Source organism: Ptychodera flava, chromosome 15, assembly GCF_041260155.1.
Source record: "Ptychodera flava strain L36383 chromosome 15, AS_Pfla_20210202, whole genome shotgun sequence".
Classification (NCBI taxonomy): domain Eukaryota; kingdom Metazoa; phylum Hemichordata; class Enteropneusta; family Ptychoderidae; genus Ptychodera; species Ptychodera flava.
This window is the reverse complement of record NC_091942.1, coordinates 16760245-16775259: the sequence shown is the minus strand read 5'-3', so window position 1 is coordinate 16775259 and position 15015 is coordinate 16760245. Positions and strand designations below refer to the sequence as shown.

General features: G+C 37.5%; 2 protein-coding genes across 6 annotated transcripts in view; one reads left to right on the top strand and one right to left on the bottom strand.

Moving 5' to 3' along the window:
* Nucleotides 1–15015, top strand: part of LOC139151353 (ADP-ribosylation factor-binding protein GGA1-like) — a 39557-nt gene that overhangs the window by 15143 nt on the left and 9399 nt on the right. For 2 of the 5 annotated variants that reach the window (XM_070724060.1, XM_070724059.1), the window contains 3 exons: nt 416–520; nt 2769–2870; nt 4209–4429. In XM_070724060.1, the coding sequence (XP_070580161.1) occupies nt 416–520; nt 2769–2870; nt 4209–4429 (428 nt within the window). Of the gene's footprint in view, nt 1–415; nt 521–2669; nt 2871–4208; nt 4430–15015 lie in introns of all 5 variants that reach the window. The other 3 variants (XM_070724058.1, XM_070724057.1, XM_070724061.1) reach the window with 2 other exon arrangements.
* On the bottom strand, nt 7697–12536 carry LOC139151352 (zinc finger protein 862-like). Its single transcript, XM_070724056.1, has 3 exons — nt 12236–12536; nt 10738–10881; nt 7697–10464 (listed from the first exon to the last, which is right to left on the bottom strand). The coding sequence occupies exons 1-3, from the start codon at nt 12315–12317 to the stop codon at nt 7772–7774; spliced, it is 2919 nt and encodes a 972-aa protein (XP_070580157.1). The 5' UTR covers nt 12318–12536; the 3' UTR covers nt 7697–7771.

Here is a 15015-nt window from a genome sequence, read left to right as displayed (position 1 = left end):
GTTATTTCACCTTCAGTCATTTCCACGTTTGCAAACACACATTTTTGACTATGTACCTGCAAGTTACATTAAAATGATACAGACATGGAGAGAAATGCTAGTTTGAATGAAAATGAAATACATGTAACAAAATGCTACTCAGTTATATACAACAAATCAGAAATTCATAACAAGGACATATTTGGTGTCTCACCTAATCAATATTCCTGTGCGTGAAGCTCATTAATAATTCATAATATAAATTTGTGGCTATCGTGATAATGTATAATTGATTGACAATTGCAAATGTGAAAGCTTGTTCTCTTCTATCTATGGGCATAGTGTTTTGTGTCCCAAGATGAAATGCTTTATCATTACCCAATGTATTATTCAGAGGACTCTTGTTACGAAGAAATTTGCTTCTTCCTTTCCACAGATGATGTCCTACAAGCAAATGATGCATTAGTCAGAGTGATGACCATTTATAAGAGTGTAATACTAGGAGAAGAAGAGAATATGCCAATTCCAAAACCAACTCCAGGTAGGGACATGCACATCTGACTGCTACTACTGTTTCAGAATTTTATATGAAGGCTATGCTTTGTAGAGTTATCATAAGCAGAACTGCAATCCAGTTGAATTGAAATATCAAAGAGGGAAAGGGGTAGTCGGTCAGTTTGTACATGTATGATATCAAAATGCTCTGCCGTACTGGAGTACCGAGCTACCGATAAAGGACAACAGTAAATGAATAAAAAGTACGCAATGTGTTCTACAGACTCAGTACGTCAAAGAGATCTCGTGATGGCAGTACAAACAAACCCAAGTGAGCATGGAGATACATGTATTTCTGCACCTGTTTTGTACTTTTTCAAATTCCTGGTTTAACCTATTGACTGCTAGCTGAGAATAGAAGAACTCAAGAAATTATTTTCACATGCAGATAGTAAGCGTGTATATCATTTCAGGTTGGCATCTGGGTTGACCTGTTTTTGACCCCTAACAATTAAACCGCATTAGGCAGGGCAGTTTACCTACTGTTATTATCAGTGGCTGTGGATATTAACTGTGCAAAGTGTTGCCGCGTCCTAACAATATATCCTTGTCTTAATAGATGTTGTGTCAGTTGACCTGTGTACTGATCACATTTGCAAGCAGGGTCTGGAATTGATATGTAACTCAGAATGAGGAAAAAATATACCGTATGACCACTGTCATAGCTCAAAAAGAGAAAAATAAGATATTAAACATAGTGTGTTTAATTTGAAATATTTGTGCATTGGATAGCTGTAATGTAAAAAATGTACTTTTGTAAGTTTTATTAGACATATGCTAAAACACAACACAATAATAGTGGTAAAGGAAATTTAGAACATGTTTTAGGCACAAAAACACAACATGTTAATACTGAATGCTGCCAATTCATTTGACGTATGAGAGGCGTTTTGAATTGTGCAATGGAATTTTTCATCCAGGATTGAAATTTGCTTGATGTCACAACAGCATAAAGTGTGTCTTTAATGCATGGTAGTGTGTGAAAATCTGCAGCTGAGCAGACTGAATCTCAAAGATACACATACATGTGTTCCAACCATGCAAATACCACATACAGTATCAACTGAAACAGACAATCACCCAAGTGCTATGTGTCAATGATTTCTCTGCGAGAAAACCATCGTCATGAAGGAAAAAGTTGCGTGTGAGATAGTGTGAGCCATAACACACTCATTTGACATACCAACATGCATCGGAACTTTGTCCCACTATATTGCATTGTGTATGTATTTGTGTATCTGAATGGATCCTGCAAAATCACTCTCACTGTACATTTTACAAACATCCACATAGGAGCTTTTACTAGGCCACTGGCAGTCGTTAATATTTCTAATATCACTTATCTTAATAAACTAAGCTGAAGAGATAATCTGACTAATAATTCTGTCATTTCAGTGTTAATCCTAAACTTGTGCCATATGTCTTAGACATATTACCAACATGTAAAGTCTAACAGTAAACACTTCATTCTAAGTCTAAAATCACACACCACTAACATATGGCCAAAAAAAACCTTTTGTTTCTCATCCTTGCATGTGTCTATCAGGACTAGCCATATTACCCATTTTGTCCTGTGCTTGCTTAACCCTTTGAGCACCAAAGTCAGTAATTGTCACCTTTATAAAATATACCCTAGTCAACGTTTTTCAGATTTTTGCCAAAATTTTGATAGAAAACTGTAGCCAATGAAATGTAATGTCCATTTGGTCCAAATTATCAAACAAAATTACAGAAAAATTAAAATTGGTAAAATTTTGATGGGAAAAAATTACTACACTCAAAGGATTAAAAAAGTGACCATAAAGTGACAGTGCTCTACACATTATAGAAAATGTACCTATGGTACAGGCATGAACAGTAAACTCATTTTCTTGCTTCATGTTGCCTTTTCCAACTCAAATAAACATTCCAGTTTTATTGTTTTCTACATATGCGATTGGATCTGTTCACACCCCCCAAAAAAACACAACAAAGAAAACCCCAAAATACAAAACACAAATGACTGCATGGTTTCATCGTTTGTGCAAGGAATCTAGGATGAGAAACAAATAACTTATGGCCAAGTGTTGTCTTTCATTCCCTGTCACCTCATCTTGCTGTAAAGCTTGCCGTTCTCATGATTTTTGCCCTGCCAGGCGGTGTGGGGTCTTCATTGCTTGATGTGGATAGTGTGTTACTGGGTGCATCCGGGGAAGCCTTCACAGATACGCCATCAGTGTTGTCTCATTTAACAGACTCACAGAACGGAACGGCTGCGGCGGGTGCAAGCACTACAGCACAGAAACAGCCTGTGTCCAGCAGTGCAGCACTTCTAGAAGACCAGCTATCATCTTTAGGTCTGTACACTAAATTTAGATCAGGTCCTGAGAATTTTGTTCTTTCTCAGCCTGTTTTCTTTCACAATAACAATACTTCCTAATAATACATGGGTCATACCACATGAAGTATATGATTTGAAATTCAGATATTCAGGCTATCGATGGGCATTTATTAGATGTAAATAAAATCAAAAGGAAGTTGTTTTGGCTTGTCAAAATAGCATATTTGTTGAGTATTGTAACACTCGTAGTCCAAACACTTTATGATGATTTGTTAATATACTTGTATCAGTCTTGAGGTTTGCATCAGTTTGGCAATGACATAAGCAAAGAGCCGGTTAGCAGGTAATGATGGAGATACCATAGGGCAGTGGTTAGGGTACCGGTATCACTATCAAATGATGGTAAGTTTGAGACCAAGTAAATCTAGATAACAGAGGGATGGCGGCCATTTGAATTTTAAATATCAGTAAATCTTGAGTTATATGTTTCCCTAGTACCAAAATTTTCACGGTGATGCCCGATTTTTATTCTTGATTTTGAAAGAGAATGGTTGAAAGATTCCTCAAGGAAAGTTTGTGCAAAAATTTAAGTCTATCACTTTCGAGGCGCATACTATCTTAATGCAAATTTTATTTCAAAAATATACTGCTGATTGTGTTCTGACATTAAAGTTTAAGACAATACCTGAAAGTCGTTTCAAGTATCATTTCCAATTAACAAGTAAGTATTGATTACACTTATTCTTTGTGACATCAAATGTTGAATTACATGTGCCTGCCTGTGTGTCTTTTGTATGGTGAACCACAAATGAAATGTTTCTAAAGTGTGTCTGAAATTCCCAGACATTAAGAAGTAATTTTTGATTTGAGATTGTCACAGACGGTGTACTCAACACTATTACTCAACACTACTGCAGACCTAAGGCTTTCTGTTCTTTCTTCCAAAGGTGTTGTTTACAGTACATGAACACAACGCACAAACAAACTACCAACAACAAAGTGTAATGCTTCCTCAACACAAAGGTCGACAGATCAAAACACAGACGTTCTAACATCATTGTAAGAACACCGTACAACAAAAACATGAATGAAAGAATATTTATAACTGCAAGGGACTGATGAAGGATCTTCGCAGAGTTCTGAAACAACAGCATCAAAGGGTCACAGTGTCTAAGACACCAAAATCTTTGTCTCACCATGGCTAATTTCTAGCACCAAAACCAACACAAAACACTTGTCAATAGAAATGAAGAAATGTGATGTTTTTCAATCTCTTCTGTTTGAAACAATACTTTTAAAGTGAGTATTTTCATAACATGTCACATGGTTATCTTAATTTCTCTTTGAAATCCAGGTTTGAATGATGCAGAAGCACAAGCCCAGAAACCCAAGGAGAACTACAGTTCAGACCTGACTGATTTACTGGGAACCACAGCAGCCATGGCCAGCCCAGCACCAGGCTTTCCCAACCACCACCAGCAGCCCACTTCTCAGCCAGTGTTGGCGGGGGCACCTCAAGGTTTCAGCAGCCAGCCACAACCAGTCACACAAACATTTGCAGCATTTCCGACACAGGTAGGAAAAGTTCTTAGAATTATTGAGAAATTTTCTTAAAAATTGGATCTCATCTGCCTACAATTTGACTTTGCTGATACAGAACTTAATTTACTCCTGCATCGTTTGACCCATGTCGTTTTCCAATCCAGGAACAGGTACACGGTGAATTTTTAAATAATCAAATCATTGCAATTGTTTCTTGTGTGCCTCTCCTATTTCATACAAACCTATTTGAAAAGTGACAGCCTAGCCAGGTTTACGTGTTACCTTTGAGTCTGCACAGAAGTGAGTTAGTTTCTGCCGTATTCACTGACATGGCATCCTTGCACAGTACTGGTGGCTGGAGGGACTATTTACACAGTGACATACAACAAATACAAAAGGATTGACAGCCCTCTGCCATTATTCTGACCAATCACAGACTTGTACCAAGTCTGTATTTAAAACAATTTGAGCAATCACATAAAATGTGTTTGATGCGAACTTTGAAATATAACATTCAAATTGCTCCAATCAAATCTCTACACATCATGTCCATAGATAGTTCCAAACCTTCTAGCATCACGGTAAAGCACATAATGATGTCTCATTCAATACCCAAAACAACGTGCCAGACATCTCCATATGAAAATATACCGTAATACTGCTGCGGTAATTGATTACTTGAATCTGAGCACATGAAAAGTAGATGAAATGCTACCACCTTGCACATTTGCACTTATGTAGTTGTATGATTCAAATAATGCAATGCCTCTGTTTTTGGTATTGATAATGAACAATTTTGATCATTGTTAGCTAAGCCTCTAATCTAATTCAAAAAGACTCTTTACAAACCGTCACAAAAACAGCACAGTTTTATCTATACAAATGTAGTATCCAGTCATTTGAAATTTTGTCAGTAAAAGCCAGTTGAGGCACTCTCTTACCAAATCAAGAATAAAAATCAGGGGTCAGCGCGCAAAATTTGGTACTGGAGAAACAAATTAACTATGATCTCCGAATATTTGAAAGTCAAAATGGCTGCCATCCCTGTGTTAACTTGTTACTATTGGGAAAAATAAAATTTTCAATTTTCAAAAGAACTAAGACGGCAAACATTTTTCTAACACCAAGAGCTTTAAAATGAGGCGACACAAGTGGCAGGCCAAAAATATTGATGAAATTTGAATGCCTGAAGGTATGTATCTGAGGCACTTTCTACCTCAAGGTAATGCTTTGCATGCGGCAGAGTGCGGTCCTACTAATTACTGCCCGTGACTGCCCGTAGCTGCCCGAGAACTGCCCGAGCACTGCCCGAGGAAAAAGTGGGCCAAATTTCGCCAATTTTAACACTAGGCCAATAGGTTCAGTTTATATCATGCCCAGCCAACCAAAAATATCATTGATTTGGCGTTAACCTGATGTTTTCTCCGGCGGTTTTGGAACTCTGAAGACGGCCCGGCTCGAAGGACATCCGCCAGCTTGGTAGTGAGATCATACCATTTAGTCCGAGAGGTGGTACATTAACCTTGATAGCCTGCCACCCCTTGCACTGAATGGTATGATCTCACAATCAAGATGGGGACGTCTTTCTCGTCGAAAGCCCGGCGTCTTTCGGGTTCTAAAGCCGCTAAAGAAAACACTAAATCAATGATATTTTTGGTTAGCCAGGCATAATATAAGTTCAAGCTATTGGCTTAGTGTTATTAATTGGCGAAATTTGGCCTAGTTGCTCCTCGGGCAGCCTCAGGCAGTCCTCGGGCAGCTACGGGCAGTCACGGGCAGTAATTAGTATGAGGCAGAGTGAGTCCATACACATTTACCCTACCCATCGTGGATCTGCTGACCATTTTTACCCCTTTGTATGTTCCTAGTCCATTGAAAACAATGCAGACAGTTACCCTATACTGATGAAACAGATAATCTTGTTATAGAGGTAGCATAATCTGCATGTATTTCATTGAAAATAGTAATTCGTTCCTCATTCATGCCATTGAATAAATGCTGGTGTACCAGTAACTCTCATAGACCCCGTGAATATCTTTTGATTTTCAACACAGGAAACACTTGTCTCCATTGTTCCAATACAGTTTTCAATACATCGTTAACCCCCACGGACACCGTCCGGGGGGACTTATAGGTTTGGTCGTGTCCGTGCGTCCGTGCGTGCGTCCGTCCGTTCACGCAGATATCTCAGACATGCCCAGGTCAATTTCTTTCAAACTTTGCACAAGGATAGTACCCTACCCCATACAGATGCACGTCGATTTGTTTCACAATGCGATCAAATTTGGCCGTGTTAGAGGACTTTTTAGTTTTCACCTCCATAGACTCCCATGTATAAGGCAGTTCTCCATAGACTCCCATGTATAAGGCAGTCCATAGACTCCCATGTATAAGGCCAAGAAAAATAAAAATTTAGTTTCTCATCGTATTCATATTGCAAATAGGATGCAGTGACACAGTTTTTAGTCCCCACGGATGAAGTCCAGGGGGCTTATAGATTGGGTCATGTCCGTCCGTGAGTCCATCCGTTCACGCAGATATCTCAGATATTTTGACAAAATGTCATGTGACCTTGGTGACCTTTGACCTCAAATATATATATTTGTCCATAACTCAGTAACCACAAGTGCTACACCCTTCATATATATGGTATGATGGGACAGCTTATGACGCCACATATTGTACCTCATTAATTATGCACATATCTAATTTTGAGCGAGCCAATAGAGCTAGAGGTCTGATTTTTGGTATATAGGGATAACTTAGCAATACTATTTTTTTTCAAAATGTCACGTGACCTTTGACCTCAAATATACATATTTGTCCATAACTCAGTAACCACAAGTGCTAAACCCTTCATATATGGTATGATGGGACAGCTTATGACACCACATATTGTACCTCATTAATTATGCACATAACTAATTTTGAGTGAGCCAATAGAGCTAGAGGTCTGATTTTTGGTATATAGGGATAACTTAGCAATACAATTTTTTTGACAAAATGTCACGTGACCTCGGTGACCTTTGACCCCAAATATACATATTTGTCCATAACTCAGTAACCACGAGTGGTACACCCTTCATATACAGGGCTGTCAAAGTTTTAAGTATAGAAGGGTACAAGTGGAAGAACAATTCAACAATCTTCAATTGGTGGCCTGTGGTGGCACTTTTGAGGGCAATTTACTGTCAATTTTAACATAACTGCATGAGGTATCAAAGTAACATGAAATTGGATCTTGTGATATAAATTATGAAAGAATTTTAGCACTAGATTAAGAATGACAAACAGAAGGTATTACAGAGTTCATATGTTTATTGATATGCCAGGTTATTATTATTTGCATACAAATTCTTTTGAATTACAACCTGCTTAATCAAGATCATAATCTGAACCATAATCCGAATCACTGGAGTACTCATCTAAGCCCAAGGCTTGTATGGCAGTATCAGCTGACAATACCTCAATATTGTGTGATTCTGATGAAACTGTAACTTCAGAAACTACATCTGCTGAAACTATTTCTTCAGTTGTAGCTTCAGAAGCTACATGTATTTCAGTGGCAGGTTCTGGAACAACGTTAGAAGGTTCAGTGGAAGGTTTAGTAAACTCTTTAGCAGCCACAAATTTTCCCTGTAATCTCCTTTTTTTGTCATTAAATTTCTTCACTGCATTATTAATTACAGTGTTTACCTCTGGTGTGTTAAGTTTTGGTCCATTGACTGAGATTTGCAACAAGCAATCCAACATGTTCATTTTGAGGGAACTGCGAAGTCTAGTTTTAATTCGTTTTATTGCACTTGCCCCTCTTTCGGGCCAGGCATTAGATATTGGTGTTGCTAAAGCAACTTCTGCAATGTAGCAAAGGTGTGTATACTGCAAACAACTCTTTAATGACAGCAAGCGTTTCAAACACCAGACAGTTGGTTTTTCAATCACATCAGACAAGTCTGCTTTCCACCTGACTATTTGATATTTGAACAACCTCCACTCATCAAAGAGCTGTTCACATTCCTGAGCATCAGTTTTGAAGAAGTGTTGCCCAATGATTTTAATCTTATCCTCTCCATAGTTTGTAAATTCTATGGTACCTTTCTGCGGCATAAGACATGGATCAAAAATTGCAAAAGCATTGAGGACAGGTAACCCCTCTGTGAATCGACTTTCAATATTATTTGTGAGACTTGATACGTACTTGTCTAAAATTACCCTCAACTCACCCTCTACCTTGTTGCTTAAGGCAATGCCATTTCCGCTAGCCATGCGTAGCTGACTTTTCAAACCATCATCATGACTCTCCAAGTCAGCTTGATCATCCACAACTTTAGAAAGTAACTTTAGCCTGCCTGTCATTGGATCAAGATCTTTCTTCAGGGTGTCTATAGGCTCCCCTGACTCTGATAAGCTTTGTAGTTTGGTTACAGTTTTGTCAATTGCTGGCTGTAGCTCACTGTAATGAATGCTGCCACTTTGCAGGATTTTACTCAAAATTGACAGCACAGGAAGTATTTCCCTCAAAATGTACACAACTCCCATGAATTTTGCACTTCTGAATTCAGCTAAAAGACCTCTAGCTTTTGGTTCATTTTCAGCCAAGTGATTTAGAGTGAGTAAAACAGCCAAGTAGTCTTGATATAGGGATCTTATTGAATTGTCAAATGATAACCATCGTGTTGAACATGCTTTTTTTAGTCTCCTCTCCACAGCTACACGTGGGTTCTCAACACTAGACTCTGTTCCTGTGACAGGAAGACAAATTTCCCTGAGTTGCATTTGAATATCCAGGTATATAGCTAACCTTTTAGGGGAGTCATCAAAAAACCTCCATAGTGAGCCAAGCCAATCATGTACTTTATTGATATATTTGATGTCGGCATTTGTGTCTGTGCATGCCAAAGCTAAGCGATGACAAACACAGTGCAAACTTATCAGTGAAGAATTTACTTCCCGTCTCAATTTGGCAGCTACCCCATTTCTTTTGCCAATCATCACAGAGGCACCGTCAGATACGAAAGAAGACATCTTTTGAGGGCAAAGATGTAGCTGCTTGAGGTTTTTTATGAGTACTTTTACAATCGTGTCAGCATTTGCAGAGTGTGATTCTTCAAGGAGATTGTCAACAAACAGGAAATCTGTCTTTACTTCAGAGTTTTCAACATACTGAATGAAAGTAACATTCACTTCTATTGTAGCTATATCTGTTACTTCATCTGTGAGGATGCCATAGCAATTTGCATGATCATTGACTCGAGCAGCTACATCTTCCCTAAGAACTTCACCAAGTATCAGCATAATTTCTCTGGCAGTTCCCCTGCTTGAGTATTTGAAATGTTTCATATGATTGTCAATACTCTGGAGTAAACTTATCAAGGAATAAAATTTTACATTGGGCAACTCTTCTTTCGCAAGCCAATATGCTGCCAAAAAGGCATTATAGATAGAAGAATGATGGCTTGTTGCTATCTCTTGATGAATTTTTTCAAACAGTGAAACTCTTGAGGTTAGTTCTGCCTCCACTGCATCTTTGTGTTTGCTACTATTCTTATGGTCAGTAATTGCACGTTTACGGAAACGAATAGCAGGTTTGGAGTTATACTCCTCAGATTTATTTTTCACATTCATTGTACAGTGCTTTCTGCAGAGGAGGCAGAACATTCCCTCATTTTCCTTATAAACCAGCCACTGTATACCAGTTTTTTTGCAATAAGCAAGATCAGGATCAAAAAGCCAAGTGTGTGAAAAGTACTCTCTACGCTTATTTTGGTGACTTATCCTCATGGTGTCCTCATTTGATAAGTTAGTACACCCCTTTCCCCTGCAGATATCATGCTGGTGTATGTTATAAGTCTCTGGAAATTGAGTTTCAATGAGTTTTATTATTTCAACTGGATCAACTGGTTTTGCTTGATCAACACAAAAAGGCTTATTTTGATGAACCGTGGAAGAGTCCATGGGACCGGCACTAGTAGTGGATGGCCTGGTGTTTTCAGATTCTATATTATGAACCACATTGGTTTTGGACTGCACACACATACTGGCACCAGCAGGCCTGGTGGTTGAACTTCCTAAAAATATGAAGGCAAACAGAGCATTAGATTCACTTCAATTTCACTGAAAATAAAAACGTTCCAGACATACAGCAATAAATGAATATGACACAATGTTGAGTAGTAAGTGAGCAAAATGCAAATATTTTCAGAATTCATGATTTATACCTGTAAAAGTGTCAGCATTGCATTTCAATACAGTAAGTTTCATGGGCACCTGTTATCAGATATTGAATGATTAACAGTTGATATTAAAATACAAAGATTGACAAATATACCCTGTTTACATACCAAGTGCTGCAGCATTCTGTGTGAGATCCCTTGTATTTTCTGCATTGCATGTCAATCTACCTGCCTCAGCATCAACACTGGGTTCTATACAGCATGGATGTGAATTTTCAGATCCACGGCTATTAGCAGATAAATCTTCAGATACTGTGGGAACATACCATGATTCATGAGAAAATATTAAAGTCACACATTTTTCAAAATAATCTGGATGTTTTTCCGTTGTGTCTATATATTTAGAATCAATTGCTATGGAATGTAAAAATAAAGTGCACACAACACAAATAAAAAACTTGATGAATCAATAAAGAAATAAATATTATTGATGGCATATTATCACCATATACAGCTAGAAAACTATACATGTAATTTGTGTAAAACATTCAACCATTGTAATACGTTCCCATTCAAAAACAGCTGATGGTAATTAAAAAAAGGTCTTGTCCCCACTGCAAACTGATGTCGTATCGGCAGATATTTTTCGATCTCTGTCTGGCTGTTACTGCAAAATTTCACTTTGTCTGTTTCAAGACCCCTCCTCAGAGATACCGGCTATGAATTCCCAGTTTGAAAATTCAATGGGGTAACACGAGACCGTTCGGGACAATTTGAGTAGACGCTACGTCATACACTCAAGTAATTACATATTCAAGTTTACATCCACTAATGAGTGCGTATGTCCGTCAGCCTCTCAATCGACAAAGCATGTGGTCGTGAGTAACGATCGATTGAGAGTACGTTGATTTATTTACGTAGTAAATCCTTGCACGTGAAAGTTTAAGATCAAATCTTTTCTCCTGATGAGTATTTTATTGCGACAGCAGTCCGAGTTTTGACGCAACCCACACCGGTCACGCGGGTTGGCTCACAACATGCGCAACGCGGCAACGGCATATGTCCATATTCAAAACATTGTTCATCGTACGTACATGCACGATACCGCGAAAGTCAAGCCTAACTAAATTTTGTGATCGCCCCCCCCCCCCAAAAAAAAAAACACAAAAACAAAACATTAAAAAATGTCGGTCTTTGTAAAAGACTTTGAAGGATCGGAATACCAATATTTGCCGTTGAGAAAAGATCACAGATGTCGGAAAATATTTATCAAACTTCGATACTCGGGATCGGGCCTTCGAAACAACCACAACCAGGGTACACGTACAGCATGTGTGCTAAGTATACGTTTCAAAAAAACGGCTCGGTGCAAACAATTCAGTTGCTGTCAGAACTCCCTAAAAATTATGTCAGCCCCCGCAAAGTTTTTTTTTCGCCGAGTAAACGTTGCTTACTCATTCAGATCTAAAGAGTATTCACGATCTGCAAATCGGAAAACAAATCTAAATTCCGGTCGCTAAATATACACATGCTATGGCACATTGCTCAGACGCGGCATGTCTTCTACATTAGTACATGCAATGCATGCTATACCATTGACGGATTGAACCCCCGATCACTGAAATTCCTCAGGAAAATAAAATGATTTAAAAAATATTGACATTACCTTTATCTCCAGAGCTGGTGTTAGCCTTTCGGGGTCTTTTTTGGACCCATAAATCCAACGTGCCTGTTCTCTTTGTAGCCATATCGATCGTGTTATTCCGAAAACCAATCAGAACACGCAAAAGTTTTTGATAATACCGATTGAAACCAATCAGAAATTGGCTATCAATGAGTCCTTGGGGCTGCGCCTCTGTGCGGTTGTAGCACAGCGCAGCCAACGGTAGAATCGGGACAGGAAGGAATTCATAACGTAAAAGATCAGTCTTGCAGGCCGTGAATAGGGAAAACAGGCGGCGGCAAGACCTGTGTCAGACGGCGATTTGCCGCCGGTGACCGGCTATAATTGACAGCCCTGTATATATGGTATGATGGGAGACCTTATGATGCTTCATACTTTACCTCATTAATTATGCGTATATCTAATTTTGAGCAAGCCCATAGAGCTGGATGTCTGATTTTTGGTATATAGGGATAACTATAGGATAGAAATTTTTTGACCAAATGTCATGTGACCTCGATGACCTTTGACCTGAAATATACGTTTATGTCGATAAATACGTAACCACAAGTGCTATGTCCTTTATATCTATACCCTCCAATTCTGATAGGATATTAGACCTTAAGATGTCGCATCTTGTACCTCATTATTATGCGCATATGTATTTCTTGGCTGGCCAATACAGTTAAAGGTCTGATCTTTTTCCCGATTTAGAACCATAACTTAGACATGCTTCATGTGTTTCAAATTGGGAACAATGACATAGACCTATGTGCCAATAGATCTCAACATATACACTCCAGTGATACTTCTTAATGACCACATTTCCCTGCCCCATCAAGACTAATACTCCTATTACAATGGGGACTATGTCATTGTCAATGATAATAATAATAATAATAATCTTTATTACCCTTAATCATAATAATATTACAATTCAATGATGAATGTACATCTGAGTTGTGCTGTGATAAAGGGTAAATGGAAACGGAAAATAGCAAATGCTAGTCTAGTCCGTTCCCAAAGCCATTTGATGTTAAAGCAAGGAAACGAAGAAGAAAAAAGAAAACTGAAGTATATCGAGGGTAGTGTACATGAAAGTAGTGGGATTGCAAAGTAACCTAATTGTAACAAAGTAACTAAGTGAATAAAAGAACAACTACATAAATAAATATATAACTAAATAGATACATTACGAGTAAGTAGAAATGCGTAAAAAAGAAAACGATAAGAGAGAAAAAAAAAAACGTATATAAAATATATACATATTTAAATATGATATACATATATGTAAAGTTGAATATAACTCTTCATCACTTAAAAAAACCCAAAAAACAATCGTGTAAAAGTAGACTTGAAAGTGCTAAGTAACTAACTAAGTAAATAAGAACAACTACAAAAAATACATTACGAATAAGTAGAAAATATGTAAAATAAAAAAAAAAAAAACCAAAAAACAAAAACAAAAACAAACAAAAACAAAAAAAACCCAAAAAACAAAATGTATAGTGAAATATATATATTTATATATCTATGATATACATATTTGTAAAGTTGAATATAACTCTTCGTCATGTAAAACACTAACCGTGTATGAGGAGACTTGAAAGGGAGTGTCTGAACGAACTTCTAGTGGTTTTTGTTTTAATTTGTTTAGGTAATGTATTCCAATAGATGCAGCCTGTATATGATATCGAGAATTTACCCAAGGAAGTGTTGACACTTGGGACATAAAGGTTACCATTAATTTTATGACGAGTACTGTAGCAATGAGAAGGCAACTGACAGTATGTTGTAAGACTGTGTGGCAAGTTATTATTTATAAGATCATACATGAATGTACTGATATGTAATTTATGTAATTTGTATATATCGAGAATATTAAGTTGTTTGAAAAGAGTAGCTGAGTTTGCTGTGAAGTCACTGAAAGTTATAGCTCTGACTGCCATTTTTTGCGAAAGAAAGATACTATTGAGATGTGAGGAATATGTTGAACCCCAAACTTCAAGACCATAAGTGATGTGTGGTAGGATGAAAGTTTTGTATAGAAGAATAAGGATATTGCGTGGTAAAAACTGTCTCAATTTGAAAAGGATGCCAACCTTTTTTCTGATAGTAGAATTAATCATTTTAATGTGCTTTGACCATTTAAGATGTCTGTCCATGTGAATACCTACAAATGATGTCACTTCAACCTCATTGATAACTGTATTATTGATGTGTAGAGTACCATTCAAGAAAATATGTTTGTTATGATTTCTGAAGACAATGTAATTTGTTTTGAGGTAGTTTACAGTAAGTTTGTTAGCCCTGCACCAGTCCACTACAGTATTGAGGTGAATGTCGACAGTATTTAAATTATATTAACTTGGTTAGCAGGGAAAGTATGAAATAGATTGGTATCGTCAGCAAACAATCTAAAATTGAAGTATGTGGAGGAACGGGCAATGTCATTGATAAATAGTAAGAATGGGTAGGTCCAAGGACAGATCCTTGTGGTACTCCACATGTAACATTAAGGAATGATGAGGCATTATTATTGACAGAGACTAGTTGGGATCTATTGTGTAAGTAATTTCTGAACCAAAGTAAAGGAAGACCTCGAATACCATAGTGAGAAAGTTTAGAAAGAAGAATTCATGATTGATTGTATCAAAAGCTTTAGAGAAGTCAAGGAAAATACCGAGTGTTACTTTGCCATTATCAAGTTGTTTGATAAGATAATTGATTAGATTTACAATTGAAAGTTTTGTGCTGTATTTATGACGAAATCCATATTGATG

Coding starts and splice junctions, on each gene's coding strand:
- LOC139151352 (XM_070724056.1), bottom strand. CDS start 12,317: ATGGCTACAAAGAGAACAGGCACGTTGGATTTATGGGTCCAAAAAAGA. Junction 10,882..12,235: donor CACCAGCTCTGGAGATAAAG/GTAATGTCAATA, acceptor ATGTTCCCACAG/TATCTGAAGATTTATCTGCT. Junction 10,465..10,737: donor ACAGAATGCTGCAGCACTTG/GTATGTAAACAG, acceptor TCATATTTTTAG/GAAGTTCAACCACCAGGCCT.